The sequence below is a fragment of the Canis lupus genome, chromosome 10 (assembly GCF_003254725.2).
Source record: "Canis lupus dingo isolate Sandy chromosome 10, ASM325472v2, whole genome shotgun sequence".
Taxonomy (NCBI): domain Eukaryota; kingdom Metazoa; phylum Chordata; class Mammalia; order Carnivora; family Canidae; genus Canis; species Canis lupus.
The window spans coordinates 27,067,989-27,084,549 of record NC_064252.1 but is presented as its reverse complement, the minus strand read 5'-3'; the positions used below and the strand labels follow the sequence as shown (position 1 = coordinate 27,084,549).

Below are 16,561 nucleotides of genomic sequence, written 5' to 3'. Positions count from 1 at the left end.
TCCCCACCTGGAAAACCGAGAGTGAACCCCAGGGGTGTATTCATCCTGCAGTTGGCGGGCACCGGGCTAGGGGGTGGTGCCAGATGCCCCCCCCCCCCGAGAATGCCAGCGCAAGGACGAAGGGCACCCGTCGCTCCCCTCTGCCCTCGGCCAGCCACCGTCTCTCTCCAGCCACCTCTCCCCAACCGCCCCCCCCACCTCCCGCGCACCGTTGGTTCCGTGGCTCCGGTTCGGCGATCCGGGCTCCGGGTCTTCGCTGACGCCTCGTCACTCGGGAGACGCGGAGAGCGGCTTGCGGTTGCCGTGGGAACCCCGCGGCGGCCCCGGAGCGGCGCACGACTCGGAGCCCGGGGGCCGGGCCTGCCCCGCGAGCGCCGAGGGGTCTTTGGCGTCTCAGACAGACACCTGTCGCCAGCGGCGAAGGGAGGCGGCGTCGCAAGGTTTGTTATGCTTTTCTTTTTCTTTTAATTGAGGTGTGACTTACAAACTGTAATACATCTTAAGAGCACAGCTCGATGGATTTTTACATATGCAAAAAACCCGTGTAATCACCACTCGGATCAAGATACAGAACACTTCTAACGCCCCAGAAGGCTTCCTCGGGCCCCGAGGTTATTTTTAATTGTCTTTTTTGCACTTCTGGAATAAACCGGCGAGGGAGTGATCGGCTTCTGAGAACACAGAATGTGTTTTCTCCTGGCTCTGCTTTGCGGATCCTCTTTGGGCCTGGGTGTCCCATAAAGGGGAGCAGGGGACTGGCATTTGTTGAGTGGTTTACTCCTTGCAAAGCGCTTTAGGTACCTAGCTAACTTTGACTCCTATCAAGTCAGTATTTGGTTTATACCCAGGTTACCCATGGGAAAGATGAAAGTTTGCCCAAATTCCTACAGCCCATCAGTAAGTGGTGACACTTGAGACTTGAACAAACATCTGTCTAGCCTTGGCATTCATTCTTCCTCCCCTTTTCCTGCTTATTGGCCTCTTATTTTTTATTTTTTAATGATTTTATTTGTTTGACAGAGACAATGAAAGAGCACAAGCAGGGGGAGCAGTAGGCAGAGGGAGAGGGAGGAGCAGGCTCCCCACTGAGCAGGGAGCGCAATTTGGGGCTCGATCCCAGGACCCTGGGACCATGACCTGAGCCAAAGGTTCAGACACTTAACCGACTGAGCCACCCAGGCACCCCTATTGGTCTCTTTTTAAAGAGCTGCACAAATAAAATGTGCTGGGAGAGGGGGTCATATCATATTTCTGTGCCTTGACACATGTAGTTGCTTCTACTTGGGACTCCTAGCCTCTTCTCCCAGATTTTGTCTTTCAGGCAAGCTCCTACTCATCCTGCAAAACCCACTGGGGCATCACTGAAGCCTTCTTAACAGGAATCCTCCTCTTAACTCCCCGCCAACCCAGGGTAATTACTCTCCATCTGTGCCATATTTAACCCATGTACAGACATGCCCCCCACAGTGCCCCAAGGGCTCAGTGAGGCTGCCTCTATGTTCAACCTGTAAGGCACCAGCACACAGCTGGTCTTCAGCAAATGGGCTTGGAACCGAAAGTGGAGGAGTGGTTTTGGAATGTTGGTTTCCTGCTGTGCAAAAATTGGACTGCACTTGCTATGCTGCGTGTCACAAAAGATATTGGGGAGGGTGATGCTTCTGGAACACCTGAGGCAGAACCACAGGAAGAGAAAGCCTGCCCTCAGCCTAGGTTAGGGAATGGACTTGACCTTGCCTTCGGAGTGGACCTCAGGGTGCCCAGGGAAGAGTTCTTTCCTTCCACGGGCCAGAATGCCAAAGGATGTCATAGCGGCCCCTAGTGACCTGTGGGGAGTCCCAGGAGCTGGGGCCCATAGCTCCCCATTCTTTCCAGGGCCCTGCCCAGTGAAAGGCAGCCAATTCAGTGGTGGAGTATCTTCAGGATAGTGGTTTTTCACTTTACATCCACACATTCCTTCCACACAGCATTTGAGGCAATTGGCAGGATCTTCAATAGGGTGGTGAAGTGTAATAAAGAGCTAGGACCAGGAAGGAAAAGAGATTATTATACACATTTTTTTTCTATCATCGAGTTACTCCCCCATTCTCCCTCCTTTGACTTTGAATATACAATTTGCTTTGTGAGTGAGGGAAAAAGAACCCTTGCCCTTGGCTTCCCCCCAGCTGCAAGCCTACAGCAGACACATTTTGGGTGTCAGGAAAGTGAGGCTTACAAGACTGGGATGTGCCCAGAACCACGCATCATAGTGTCTGATGTTGCAGGTGGCCAAAGTGCTGGCTTTGCGGTCAGCGTGGAGCCTACCTGAGAGTCTCTCTCCATCTCTCTCTGCCCCTCCCCCTGCTTGTGTGCTCTCTCTCTCTTTAAAATAAATAATTAATTTTTTAAAAAATGTGGGTGATGAGCTCCCTGTCTTGGGACATAGGGAGTATCAGTTCCCTGGGGAGACTGGAAAGACTAGATGTGAGGAGAACCAAATCACCAGTCACAATGCTTTTCCCTACATTATCCCCATTAACAGATGGGAAAGGTGAGGCCAAAGGAGAGGACATGGCAGGCTCAAGGGCACTGTGGCAGGTCCAGGACAAGATCTCAGTCCTAAGGCCACCCAACCTGGGTTCTCTCCCTTCCACCTCCGTGGTTCTCAGACCTTCCCTGGCCGTGTTCAGTTCCCCTGGTTGGGGTGGGGTGGGGGAATGGCTGGAGAAAGAGAGGGAAGAGAATTCTAGCCTTGTTCCAGCCCCCGCTGGCAGTTGGGGCTGCTTCTCAGGAGGACAGATGTTTCACCAAATGGCAAATGCACGTGCTTTTCCCTGGCTTGGGGAGAAGGTGGGCGCTGAGAAGGAGATGCCAGCTGGTAGGGCCCAGAACCGTAGCCACACCTGAGGGGTTTAAATAGCCACCGCCTTCTCTAGGAGATGCTGGAAGAGAGGCATCTGGGCAGGACTGGAGTGGGAACAGAGCAGCCCATTCAGAACCTGTCACAGCCCTGAGATGAGTGCCTGGCTCCTCCTCCCAGAAAGACTTGGCCCATGCATCTCACCTCCCTGGACCTCAGAGCTGTCACCTGAAAAGTGAGGACTTAAAGCTGACTTTGGAGGGTGCCTGTTGAGGCTGAACGGAGAGAACTAACGAAGTGCCTGACCCATGCTTGGCACCCAGTCAATGCTCAATGCTTGATGGCTGTTGTCATCCCAACCTCCCTGCCAGGGCAGGAGTCCCTGCTGCAGCATCTTTGGCAAATGGGCCAATTCCCTGCTCTCCCACCTCTGGTGACAAAGGGTGTCATCAACGCCCCCCCCCAAGATGACCCACAGTGTGATGTATTAATTTATTTGCAAGGGACGCCTGGGTGGTTCAGTGGTTGAGCATCTGCCTTCAGCTCAGGGTGTAATCCTGGAGTCCCAGGATTGAGTCCAGCATCAGGCTCCTTGCATGGAGCCTGCATCTCCTCCCTCTGCCTATGTCTTTGCCTCTCTCGGTGTGTGTCTCCCATGAATGAATAAATAAAATCTTAAAAAAAATTTATTTGCATAAACCCTGGGGGTGCCTGGCTGGCTCAGTTGGAGGAGCATGCAACTCTTGATCTTTGGGTCGTGAGTTTGAGTCCCATATTAGGTCTATACCCAATTAAAGATTACTTAAAAACAAAATCTTTAAAAGCACACACACACACTTATTGCATAAACCCCAGAGTCAGACTATGTGTTGGAATCTAGACACTAAGTGTCTGTGTGACTTTAAGGAAATGACTTAACCTCTCTGTGCCTCAGTTTCCCCAGTGTAAGATAGGAATAATAGCAGTACTTCCCTCATAATGTTGTTTGGATCGGTGTCTCTCAAACTTCCATGAGCACACGAGTCAGCCGAGTCAGCCGGGGATCTTGTTTAACCACAGATTCAGATTCAATGGATCTGAGGTGGGGCTTGAGATACTGCACTTCCAGCAGGCGATACAGATGCTGCTGGCCCTTGGACCACATTCTGAGTCTCAAAGGACTGACTTGCCCTGGGAGTCATGGTGACAGAGCCATGGAAGGGTGATGAGTAAGGGAGGGACAGGATCCATCATAGTAGAGCCTCTCCGGCTGTGGTGGGGATGGGGGTGGGAGGAGGCGAGTGTTTAGGGAGAGATGGAGGTCCTGGTTGGGCCAAGGGCTTACCGGGGTCAAAAGGAGGGTGGTCATAAGGGTCCTTAGCTCATGCGGTCCACTCTTACAGATGCAGAGACCAAGGCCCAGAGAGCTGCCCTGCTCAGGCCACACAGCACTCCCACCGGTGGTTCTTCGCCCTTCACCCTTCCTGCCTCCCACCTTGGTGGCCAACAGTCTGCAGCTCTCTGGAGTCTCCTGGCCTGTGTTCTCTTCGAACATCTTGTCCTACCAAGAAGAGGAAAGCACTTAGCCCTGGATCTCCCTGAGAGAGGTCTTTCATACACTAACCTCATTTTACAGATGAATCAACTGAGGCTGAGAGGGGAAGATGCCCCGCCGGAGGAGGCTGGATGCCAGGTGGGCCTGACTCCAAACTTGAAGGCCCAGCTTACCACCTTCACTCCAACTGGTGGGAGCAGGACAAGGCGGCTGTCGCAGTGAACAGGTGAGAGGGCGGGTGTTGGTCCCCAGGGGGGTGATGACAGGGGCAGTGGGTCACTTTGATGGGCTGCTTCCAGCCCCCCGCCCCCCCAGGCTTCTGCCCAGCGCTGGCCCGCGAACCCCCTCCAACCTGGACCCCGCTGTACTAACCCGGGGTACGGAAGGGGGGCCTGAGGGGCGTGCGGGAGGCCCCCCAGGGACTGCGGAGGGGCGGCCGCCGCCGCAGCCCCGGTCGCCCCCCTCCCCGGCCGCCCCGCCCTGGGCCCAGGCGCTGGGACGGGCGGGAGGCGGGCTCTGGGGCGGCGGCGCTTCCTGGCTCCCGGGGCTCGGCGGCCGCCCGGCCACGTCACCGCCCGGCGGGACAGCGCTGGCCGAGCGGCGGGAGCGCGGGGCGCGGGACGCACGGGCGGGCGGGGACGTGGCAGCGCCTCGGCCGCCGGGAAGTTTGCCGGGAGTTGGCCGCGCGCGGTGCGGGGCCGCGGCGGCGGCACCATGAACGTGTTCCGGATCCTCGGAGACCTGAGCCACCTCCTGGCCATGATCTTGCTCCTGGGGAAGATCTGGAGGTCCAAGTGCTGCTCCGGTGAGGGTCGCCCCGGGCGGCGGGGCTGGGGGGCTGGGGGGTGCGCCTGGGCCGCCTGGGCCCCCTGCCTGCAAGGCTGGGGTGGGGGGCACCCGAATTTCCGTTTAGGGTGGGGACTTGGCTTGGGGGTGCTTGAAGCTCTTTTTGCACAGCTCACCTTCCAAAGAAAATTTAAAGTTGTACCGAATCAAAGAAGGAGGAGCCGTGGAGGTTATGCACAGGCGTGGGCTTGTGCCTCCAGTCACCCCGGCCCTCCCTGCCTTGGCATTGCCACTGTCAGCGGGAAGAGGAGGGAGATGAGAAGGAGGGGACACCCTCTTGCTCCCGCCACCCACTCGCTGGGCTCCGCGGGAGCTGGAGGCCTGCTGTTGTCTGTGGCCTCCCTCAGGCCCCGGGTGGAATTTGGAGATTGGGGGAAGAAGTATGTACACAGGAAGCGGCCTCCAGGTCTCAGGGTCTTCTCTTTCCCTCCCCCAGCAGCCTCCCCTGCCCCTTCCAGACAGCCCCTCAGGCTGGGCCCCCCTCCCTCCCCTGCCTGCGGGTGGTAGGGGCAGCTGTGATGTGGCAGGAGGGACACCAGGCCCGCCCCGATGAGCACGGAGCTGCCCCTGAGCGGAGGCCCAGGGATGGTAGGAAAGTCCCCCTTTGGCTCAGCAGTCTGGATGCCCTGCTGGGGGTCTGGAGAAGTTTCCGGACGGGACTGTGCGTTAGGCCTCTTGCAGCCATCTTTGTCCGCTGGTATTCTGGAGGCGCCCACCCTCTGCTGGGCCCTGGGGTGAGGGGAGACAGAGCCGAGAGCAGGCTGGGCGGGGGGCCCAGGAGGCAGAAAGCAGACGCCCCCCCCCCCAAGGCTTCGTGGAGGGAGTGGCTCTGTGCTGATCCTGGAGGCTGGGCAAGGTGTCCCCGAGAAGAGTGTCCTGTGGCCCACAGGTCGCAGAAGACAGGGCATGTCCCAGGGTGAGTGGGCAGCCGATTTGGGGGTGGTCTGGAAGGGAGATGAGTGGCAGGAGGCCGAGTGGTCTAAGGTGAAAGGCCTTGTCTGTCAGGCTAGGGAGTCAGGTCTGGGGAGTGATGGAAGTTTGGAGAGCAGGAGAGGGGGCCTGGAGGGAGCTGAAGCGGTGGCCCTGAAAGCTGTGTAGACCCACCAAGAGAGGAGGCAGAGAGCAGTGGGGAGGCTGCCAGCCTGGGAGGCTTGCAGGGGGTCAGGGGTGGGTGCTGGCCGGAGAGTGGTTCTGGACCTGCAGCCCATTCTGGTTTTCCCCATCCCTGGAGAGAGAGACACACACGGCCCCTCAGGCCCCGCAGACCCCGCTCGGGGAAGTGAGGCAGGAGCCGCGGGAGGGGAGGAATCTAGCTTGGGTCAGTCCCTGCCCTTCCAGGGAGGGCCCTGAGCAGGATGGGCAACCATGGCCAGGAGGGGGCACTGTTTCCCCAGCCCACTCCCCCAGCAGCGCCCTAGGACCCCCTGACAGAACCGGAACCACAGAGCCCCGGGCCTGGGGGAGCAGCGGACTTCCTAGAGGTGGGACACTGCCACCAAGCAGCAGTCAGAGCAACCAAGTAAATGATACGGTTTGTTAGAGGCGCTGAGTGCTACGGGGAAGGGCAGCTGGGGGTGGGGGGAGCCTCTGTGTGTGTGTGTGTGTGTGTGTGTGTGTGTGTGTGTGTGTGTGTAGAGGGGCTGGTACAGGCCTGGTTGGGATCTGAGGAGGTGAAGAGCCTGGATGCCAGTCCTGTCCGCCCCGAGATGCGGAGCCTGGTGTGACCCTCTCTGACTACCCCCTACCCCCTCACAGAGGTTGGAGACTGGGGCTTAGTTTTCCCTCAGCCACTGACTCACCGTGTGACCTCAGACCTCAGTTTCCCCGTCTGTGCCATGGAGGGAGGGCTGCAGCGGGTCCCCTATGTGCTCCGTGGACCTCTTAATGGGCTGTGGCCAGGTACTGGCTCATGTTCTCTTCTGTGTCCCGGATCTCTGAGCATAGCTTGCTTTGGGTGGAAATTTTTCACTGCTTTCAAAAGAGTATGAAAACCTTTGGTCAAGATTTCCAGGGCTCCTGAGCACTAAGGAAAATGTGAGTGAAGCCCAGGAACCTGGCAGGCTGAGGATGCAGAGAGGGGAGGGGTGGGGGAAGGCCGTGGGGGGCGGGGAGTAGCCAAGTGTCCCTGACCAGAGTCACCTCCTGGACCCTCCTAAGTGGTGCTGAGGACGTCTCTGTGAGGCCTCTGTGAGGCGGGGTCGCAGCAGGCATAGCCCAGTGCTGGCCTCCTAGACTCCAGGCCCTATCCTGGGGGCGGGCTCCTTCACCCACAGCTGGCCCTGCTGCTGCAAGTCCAAGTCCCAGACCCCCAAGGAGGCACTCATGTCCACCCTGTCCCACCTGTGTGAGGCTGCTTGGTTTACAGCGAGGAGTGGGAGGCTCAGGCTCGCCCTGCTGGTGGGAAGGCCGAAGGCGAGCATGGGACCCAGCACCCTCTAGAATGCTGGAGGCTTCAGCGGGCTTCATCCTCAGTCTTTAAAGTGGTCCCCCCCTCCCCAAGGTCCAGCACCAGAGGAATACATAAGGCACAGTTCAGACAAATAAAGGAACCAGACCCTTAATCAGGTTGTGTCATCTCCCGGTGCCAAAGTCCCCAGTTGGTCCATGACATTGAGAGTAAAATTCAGACAGATCACTGGGACTGGAGGGAGAGGGGCAGGGGGACAGTGATGAGCGGTGGGGCCAGGGAGGCCTGTGCAGGACCTCGTGAACCATGATAAAGATTCGAGTCTTTATTTTTTTATTTTTTAAAGATTTTATTTATTTATTCATGAGAGACACAGAGAGACAGAGACACAGGCAGAGGGAGAAGCAGGCTCCATGCAGGGAGCCTGATGTGAGACTGGATCCCCGGACTCCAGGATCAGGCCCTGGGCCGAAGGCAGCAGTGAGCCACCTGGGCTGCCCTCGAGTCTTTATTTTAAGGGCATTTGGGAGCCAGTTAAGGGCTTGCAGTGGAATTTTATTTTGAAAATAACCTGTTGGTTGGTGAGTAGAATGCAGGGCAGGGGATTGGCAGCAGGAAGGACTTGGGGAGACCAGTGGGATCCCTGGGGTAGGGTGCTGGGGGGACGAGGGGCAGGGAAGTGGGGGGTAGTAGTGCTGGGAATACGGAGAAGGAGGAACACGGGGAAGAGACTCAAGGATGGCCCCTAGTTTCCTGGCTCGAGCATGGAGGGGACCTCGAGGGGACCCTAGTGGCATTTTTCAAGGAGGGGAGACAAAAGGAGGGTTTTGGGGGGAGATGATGAGTTTGGTGAGGTAGGAATCTGTAAGTCAGAACTTAGAGGAGAGTCCAGAGCTGGGGCATCCCTGGGGTATGGGACGAGAGGGCATGGGGACAGGGCGAAGCCAGGGTAGCCCTGCAACGATCAAGTGGTGTGGCCAGAGGTGTGCCTGGCCGTGTGGAGGTCAGTCGCAGAAGCCAGGGGAAGGAGGTGGTTCTGAATAAACACCGCCCTCCATGGGCTCTGAGGAGGTTGGGCAAGTGAGGACAGAGTTGACCTTTGGATGGGAAATGCAGGCATCATTGATGGGAGTGGCTTGGTGAGGTGTCCAGGCTGGTGTGGGCTTGTCAGTCAAGCGAGGGGAAAGGGAGGTAGGGCAGGGCTTGCCTGGCCTTGGGCCCACCGTGACGAAGCAAGAGTGGCCAAAGGGAGATCCAGGAGTGTGGCAGCACTGCTTCCTGGATTGGCTTGTGGGTGTCCGTGGGGAAGTGGGAGAAATCTGGATAATGCCCAGAGTTTGGGTCAGCAATGCTATGTCAATGCGAATGTCTTGGTTTTGGTAAATGTTCTGTGATTCAGCAAGATGTCAACGTTAGGGGAAGCTGGGTGAAGGGTACAAGGGAACTCTCTGTGCTAGCTCTACAATTCTGCCAATCTAAGATTAATTCAAAACAAAAAGTTAAAAAAGAAAGAGACCAAAGCGGGTGAGGAGATAGCATGGAAAGGATGGCCCCAGTGCTATCAACCTGATGGGGCCATGTGTGTCACGTGTGTGCACGTGTGTGCCATGTATGTGCACGTGTGTGCCATGTATGTGCACGTGTGTGCCAATAAAGATCTGGGAGGACACACAGTGAGTCTTTGGGATTCAGGTGACTGCTGCTTTTTAATTTATATCTATGTATGATTTTTTTTGTTTGTTTACAAAGGGCAAAAAATGTTATAACTTTTATAACTAAAAAAAAGCATTTTTAACTTTTAAAATTTGGAAAATAAAACAGAATGCTCCTCTGGCCTTGCTCTTTCCTCCACCCCCTCTAGTCTCCCTGATGAATAGACACCTTATAAAGTCTGTGAGTTAAAGAGAAGCCTCCCCACCACCCCACAGCCTCCGTAGAGCCCGGAACCTGGGCAGACATGTGCAGGGGTACTGGGAACTCAGTGTTTGTGCTATTGAGAGGGACTCAAGCGATCTAGTGGGCAGGGGTATTTCCTGACCCTCAGAGAGGGATGGTGCAGGGACAGGGGGCTGTCAGTAAGTGGAGCTGGACACCCTATTAGACCTTTTCAGGTCAGGCTCTGGGCTTCTTGAGGGTCAGTGGGCCTAGGTGTCTGTGTTCTCACTGTCTTCCATCCCCCTTTGGCCACAGGGATCTCTGGGAAGAGCCAGATCCTTTTTGCTCTCGTCTTCACCACCAGGTACCTGGACCTGTTCACCAACTTCATCTCCATCTACAACACAGTCATGAAGGTGAGGGGGTGGTGGCCATGGTGGCGGGGCCTGCCGAGCCCAACCAGCCGAGACAGTGCCCTTGGGAACTCAGGCAGTGGAGGCAGGCAGACCCAGAGGTGAATCCTGACTGTGTTGTGAGCTACTGTGGGACCTGGGCTCAGGCAAGCCCTCTGGCCTCCGTGGATCTCCTTCCCCTCCTCCACAAAATGAAGATAATACTAGTACTTTCCTCAGAGGGTTTAATTAAAATTAACTGAGGTAATAAATGCAAATATACAATAGCCATCACATATATATTTTTTAAGGATTTATTTATTTTGAGACAGAATATGGCTGGGGCGAGGGAGGTTAAGAAGGGGTAGAGGGAGAGAATCTCAAGCAGAAGGCAGACTCCTCGCTGAGCGCAGAGCCCTGTACAGGGCTTGGGCTTGATCTCATGACCCTGAGATCATGACTGAGCCAAAACTAAGAATCAGATGCTTAATTGACTGAGCTACCCAGGTGTCCCAATAGCCATCATATACTAAACAGTCAGTAAAGTTTAGCTAGTATAATCGTTAAAAAATAAGCAAAAAGTCAAACATGAACCCTGAGCTTTCAGAGAGATTATTCATCCAATATCCATTTAACAAGTATTTATTGAGCACCTAACTACGAGCCAGGTACTTGAAGACATTGGAGGCTCCTATTCTCATGGAACCTATATTGTAAGTATTTTAAGTGGGGTGACAAATATTATAACAAGCAAGAAAATCTTTGGTTTGGGATGAGCCTATGCAAATAACTAAAATAGGGTGACATTTCCTTTGATTATTTAAAAAAAAAAGTTTTATTTATTTATTTTAAGTAGGCTCCATACTGAGCATGGAGCCTGGCATTTGAACTCCTGACCCTGAGCTCAAGACCTGAACTAAAATCAAGAGTCAGATGCTAAACCAACTAAGCCACCCAGGCAGACACCCCATTAAGAAATGGATTTAAAAGCCGGGTGATGGGATCCCTGGGTGGCGCAGCGGTTTAGCGCCTGCCTTTGGCCCAGGGCGCGATCCTGCAGACCCGGGATCGAATCCCACGTCAGGCTCCCAGTGCATGGAGCCTGCTTCTCCCTCTGCCTGTGTCTCTGCCTCTCTCTCTCTCTCTGTGTGACTATCATAAGTAAATGAAAAAAAAAAAAAAAGCCGGGTGATGTGATAGAGAACAGATAGGAAGCTGTTTAGGGAGCTACCAGGAAGGGCCTGTCTGAAGAGGTGACATATATGTCAAGGTCTCTGTGACAGACGGAACCAGCCATGGGATGATCAGAGGAAGAGCATTCCAACAAGAAGGAATAGGCTGTGTAAATACCCCCCAAGATGGGAACAAGCTTGGTGAATTTAAGGAACAAGCCGGGGAGTCCAGCAGGCAAGAGGTCTGCCATCAGAGGGCTGGGGGAGGGCAGGTGGCGCGGGTTAACAGTTTGGACTTAAATTTTGTGATGGGAAGCTGTTGCTTTGAAGCATGGCACTGTTTTATAGGATAAACTGAGTATCTCTTGGTTCCACTCTGATGTCTCAGGATCTGGGCCACAGCCATTAGAGGTTATACTGGGATGAGGCATTTTCTGAGCTTTTAATCAGCCCTTCTAGCTTTTTTTTTTTTTTTTTTTTTTTGAAGCTCTAAGACACTGTGGGGCTTAAACTCATGACCCCAAGATCAAGAGTCACATGCTCCATCCACTGAGCTCCCCAGGATCCCCTCAGCCATTGTAACTCTTTAAGGCCATATTGGTTAGTGAAAGGAGCACAGGTTTCAGTCAGTGAAGTGGAATGTTACTGCTTGGATGTCGGTAACAGAGACTTAAAATAAAAGTTATTTTACGGGAAAAAATAAAAAAGTTATTTTACGGGGAATCCCTGGGTGGCTCAGTAGTTTGGCGCCCTTTTTGGCCCAGGGCGTAATCCTAGAGACCTGGGATCGAGTCCCACATCTGGTTCCCTGCACGGAGCCTGCTTCTCCCTCTGCCTGTGTCTCTGCCTCTCTCTCTCTGTGTGTGTGTGTGTGTCTCTCACGAATAAATAAATGAATAAAATCTTTTTTAAAAAAGTTATTTTACGGGTGTCTAGGCATCATGACTCTTGGCTTCCGCTCAGGTCATGATCTCAGGGGTGTGAGATCGAACCCTGTATCAGTCTCCAGGCTCAGGTGGAGTCTGCTTGAAATTCTCTCTCCTTCTGTTTCTCCCACTCGTGCTCTGTTTTTTGTTTTGTTTTGTTTTTAATTTTTATTTATTTATTTTTAAAAGATTTTATTTATTCATTCATGAGAGACACAGAGAGAGAAAGAGAGAGGCAGAGACACAGGCAGAGGGAGAAGCAGGCTCCATTCAGGGAGCCAGACATGGGACTCCATCCCAGGTCTCCAGGATTACACCCTGAGGAAGGCAGCGCTAAACCGCTGAGGTTTAGGCAAAAAAAGGTTAGGCAACCCGGACTGCCCTTTTTTTTTTTTTTTAAGATTTTATTTATTTATTCACGAGAGACAGAGGGACAGAGACAGAGACAGAGGGAGAAACAGGCTCCTCGCAGGAAGCCGCATGTGGGACTCGATCCTGGGAGCAGGATCACACCCTGAGTCAAAGGCAGATGCTCAACCACTAAGCCACCCAGGTATCCCAGCCGCTCGTGCTATTTCTCTAAAATAAATAGATCTTTTCTTTCTTTTTTCAAAGGGAGTTATTCTAATAATATAAAGGTTTATTTTTACTTTACTCATAACATGGAATCTGGGGGTGGGCAGTCCGGGTCTGGGATTGCAGCTCCTTTTAACTTTCTGCTCCATCATCTTTAGTGTGACCAGGACTCCAGGATGTGTGACTCATGCAGTTGCTCGAAGAGCCCCACACTTGGCTTAAGACTTTGCTGTTGCCATCTTGAAATTCAGTTCTTTAGGAGGGCCTGCAAATTATACGGAGTCCAAATGTGACATCTACCCTCAAGGTTGCCTCAGGGTCACAAAATGGTTGCTAGGACTCCTTAAGCATCACATCACATTCTGGGCAGGAAGGAGGAAGAAGGGGAGAAAGCAGTAGGGTGTCTGCCAACTGGGGTTAGCCTTTTGTCAAGAGCTTTCTCCAAACTGTGCGCAGTGACTTTCCCCCGCACCTTACTGACCAGCCTTATCTGCAGAGGAGGCTGGGGGATGTAGTTTTTAGTTGAGCACGTCATCTAATAGTTCCACTTTTTTTTTTTAAAGATTTTATTTATTTATTCATGAGATACACACACATACACACACACACACACACACACACACTGAGAGAGAGAGAGAGAGAGAGAGAGAGAGAGGGAGAAGCAGGCTCCATGCAGGAAGCCCAACATGGGACTCGATCTCCTGTCTCCAGGATCATGCCCTAGGCTGAAGGCGGCACCAAACCACTGAGCTACCAGTGCTGCCCTAATAGTTCCACTTTTAAGGAGGAATCCATAGGATGATTCTACCTATGTTGCAGGGCTATTGTGAGGACTCTATGAGAGAACGTATGTAAAGGCGTAGATATATCCTCCAAGGCAAGTTCTCTTTCCCCTCCCTATCAGACGTGCCTTTGGGACTCTAGGCGCCTTGTTGGAATGGAAGATGTTCTCTCTGTGGGGTGTTGAACTGTGTGAACTTCAGTCTGAGGTCCTGAAGTCGCGGTCTTAAAGTCAACCCAGAAATAGCAAAGCACCACCTACCTAGTTCATCCCTCTGCCCCCGGGTGTGAGTTGGCCAGCCCTGGGAGGGACTGCAGACCCAGCCCTTGGCATGGCTGAATGAGTTGTAGGAACTTCAGGGAGGCCAGTTTCCCCATTTGTGACGTGAGGAAGTGATCACTACTTCATTGATTCATTCATTCATTCCAGCATGTTTTGTGCCAGGCCCTGAGTTTTAGGGGTTGGGGATTCGGAGGTGGACATGAAGTCATCCTTGAAATCCCCTTCCATAGGGAAAAGAGACTGGTACACAGACATTTGCAGAACCTGGAGGTCATGGGTGGCAGTAAATGTGTTCCCATGGGGCTATGGTGACACAAAGATTTGCTTCATTCTGGTAAGAAACTAATCTGAAAAAAAAAAAAAAGAAAAAAAAGAAAAAAGAAACTAATCTGAGTTTTGAAGTACAAATAGGAGTTCTCTAGGCCAGTGAGTTCCCAGACCAGCGGCAACAGCATCACATAGGAACTTGCTAGAAATGCAAATCTTTAGGCCTACTTGGACCTACTAAATCAGCCACTCTAGGGGCAGGAGGAGAAAAGGTGGCCATTTATGTGATTCTGATGCGCATACAAATTTGAGAACCTCTGGCCTAGAAGGTCAGAGGCCAAACCATAAAACCACCTCATGCTGGAGGGCAGCTACCAAGACTAAAAAAAGAGAGCTTTCCTGAAGGAGTAAGGATCAGCTCATTCAAAGGTTGTCAGTCCTGGTGCAAGAATGCTTACAAGTCACTGAGGCAGATCTGGAAATTTGAGTTTTTAAGAGCTCTGGAAGGCTGGCCACTGCTAAAACCCTGGACAGAGGTCAGGTGTGGTCTTCTACCAGACGCTGTGCAGTAAGGAGAGGCCTGGGCACTTTTAAGTCTTCATGGTTAGTGCCGTTGGTCCTCATCGGAAGCATGGAGTTACTTAACAAAAGGGTCATTAGCTTCAGAATCTAGGCCAAGGACTCAAAAGAAATTGCAAACACATTTCACTTTGTCCCCCTTGGGGCAGGGCACTAGCCAGATCCCAACTCGGGGTGGCTTGGAAGCTCAGCAAATAGGCTAGATGACTTCATTGATCCCCGTGTGTCTCTTTCCCTTGTCAGGTGGTTTTTCTCCTCTGTGCCTATGTCACAGTGTACATGATCTATGGGAAGTTTCGGAAGACCTTTGACAGTGAGAATGATACGTTCCGCCTGGAGTTTCTTCTGGTCCCTGTCATTGGCCTCTCCTTCCTTGAGAACTACAGTTTCACTCCCCTGGAGGTAAGGGAAGGGACCTGGAATGTGAATTCTTAAAGGTAAACATGTTCCCTAACATCCTTCCTTCTGGATCCTTTGTAGTATCTGGGATTGTGTTCTGGTACAGCTGGGACTATTATTCATATATATTGTCATTGTAAGATTAAAAATTGGTAATAAGCTAATTCACATGCTCCATTAGAAAATGGGCACATCCAAATAGTCCTGTTAGTAAACAAAGCAGGCATTACAGCACCACTTACAGCTACTGGGACCTTGTGTCCCACAGGTGGATACTAGGGCACAGTCCAGGTTGAGATTTCAAATCAGTAGGTCTGGGCTGTGACCCAAGAATCTGAGGTAGCAAACATCTGGAAATTTTGATGCAAGTGTTTATGGACTGCATTTTGAGAAACTATGGCTTCAGTTACGGCGAGGTTAGACAATTAGGTTTTGCAACAGTTATGTTCTAAATGTTCATGTGATGTTGTAAAAAAGTTTGCTTTAATATTCTAAAAATATTTTTATTCAGAGAGACAGAGGTGAAATGATATACTGATTATTTCCGGAACTTTTTTTCCCCTCACTATATTATTTCAGTAGACATACTATTTTAGTAATTACATTTTTATTTTTATTATTTTTAAAGATTTTATTTATTCATGAGAGAGGCAGAGACACAGGCAGAGGGAGAAGCAGGCTCCATGCAGGGAGCCCGATGTGGGACTTGATCCTGGAACCCCAGGATCACGCCCTGGGCCAAAGGCAGGCGCTAAACCGCCAAGCCACCCAAGCATCCCACTAATTACATTTTTATAAAAAGATGGGCCCCTTCATGGTCTTGATCACTCTCCTCTGCCCACTTTATCTCTTTGGTTCAGATCCTCTGGACTTTCTCTATCTACCTGGAATCAGTGGCCATCCTGCCCCAGCTCTTCATGATCAGTAAAACTGGAGAGGCTGAAACCATTACTACTCACTACTTGTTCTTTCTTGGGCTGTACCGGGCACTCTACTTAGCTAACTGGATCAGGCGGTACCAGACTGAAAACTTCTATGACCAAATTGCAGTCGTGTCTGGAGTAGTACAAACCATCTTCTACTGCGATTTCTTCTACTTGTATGTGACCAAAGGTAGGTGCTAGAACGGAGCAGGGTTGCTGGCACGGGCACAAGGAGTTACCTATTCAATATATGAGGGGATCTGGAAGTGAATGGATTATGCCCCTCGTGGTGCTTTTAATGAGGGAAGATGAACAAGTATTTTCAGGAAACAAACACCATGGAAAACACAATGCAGTTAAGATATATGTACTGTGCAATGTGTATAAAGGAGGTAACTATGAGGACATTTGACATATTTTGTTAGGAAAACATGAGACATTCCACAAAATAGCTTATGAAGGAGCCCGGAGATTGGAACCAGGTTGGTGTGACAAAGGACGAAGAGGCTAGTGTGGTCTATCTATAAAGCTGAAGAGCTCAGAGATCAAGCAAAGCTGGAGGTGGGGATGGGCAGGAGGTTACAGGTTTGCATTGCACAGATGGCCAAGTGCAGCCACCAGAGGGTCTGAAGAACCAGCCCAGAGGCTGCTGTGTAGAATAAAAGGCAACTAAAGTAGGAAGACTAGGGATGGGGCAGTTGCAGTTGTTCAATTGGTCACCAGTTTGTGGGCAGATCTCAAGTGAATCAGAAATGGAGGCCAACTG

General features: G+C 52.1%; 1 protein-coding gene across 2 annotated transcripts in view; it reads left to right on the top strand.

The window, feature by feature from the left end:
• Positions 1 to 295: 295 nt before the first annotated feature.
• KDELR3 (KDEL endoplasmic reticulum protein retention receptor 3) overlaps positions 296 to 16,561 on the top strand; it is an 18,492-nt gene continuing 2,226 nt past the window's right edge. The window contains exons 1-5 of one of the 2 annotated variants that reach the window (XM_035696420.2): positions 296 to 440; positions 4,452 to 4,508; positions 9,863 to 9,914; positions 14,717 to 14,875; positions 15,733 to 15,985. In XM_035696420.2, the coding sequence (XP_035552313.1) occupies positions 4,480 to 4,508; positions 9,863 to 9,914; positions 14,717 to 14,875; positions 15,733 to 15,985 (493 nt within the window). In that variant the 5' untranslated portion in view covers positions 296 to 440; positions 4,452 to 4,479. Of the gene's footprint in view, positions 441 to 4,451; positions 4,509 to 4,972; positions 5,176 to 9,813; positions 9,915 to 14,716; positions 14,876 to 15,732; positions 15,986 to 16,561 lie in introns of those variants that run through there. The other variant, XM_025460033.3, reaches the window with a different exon arrangement.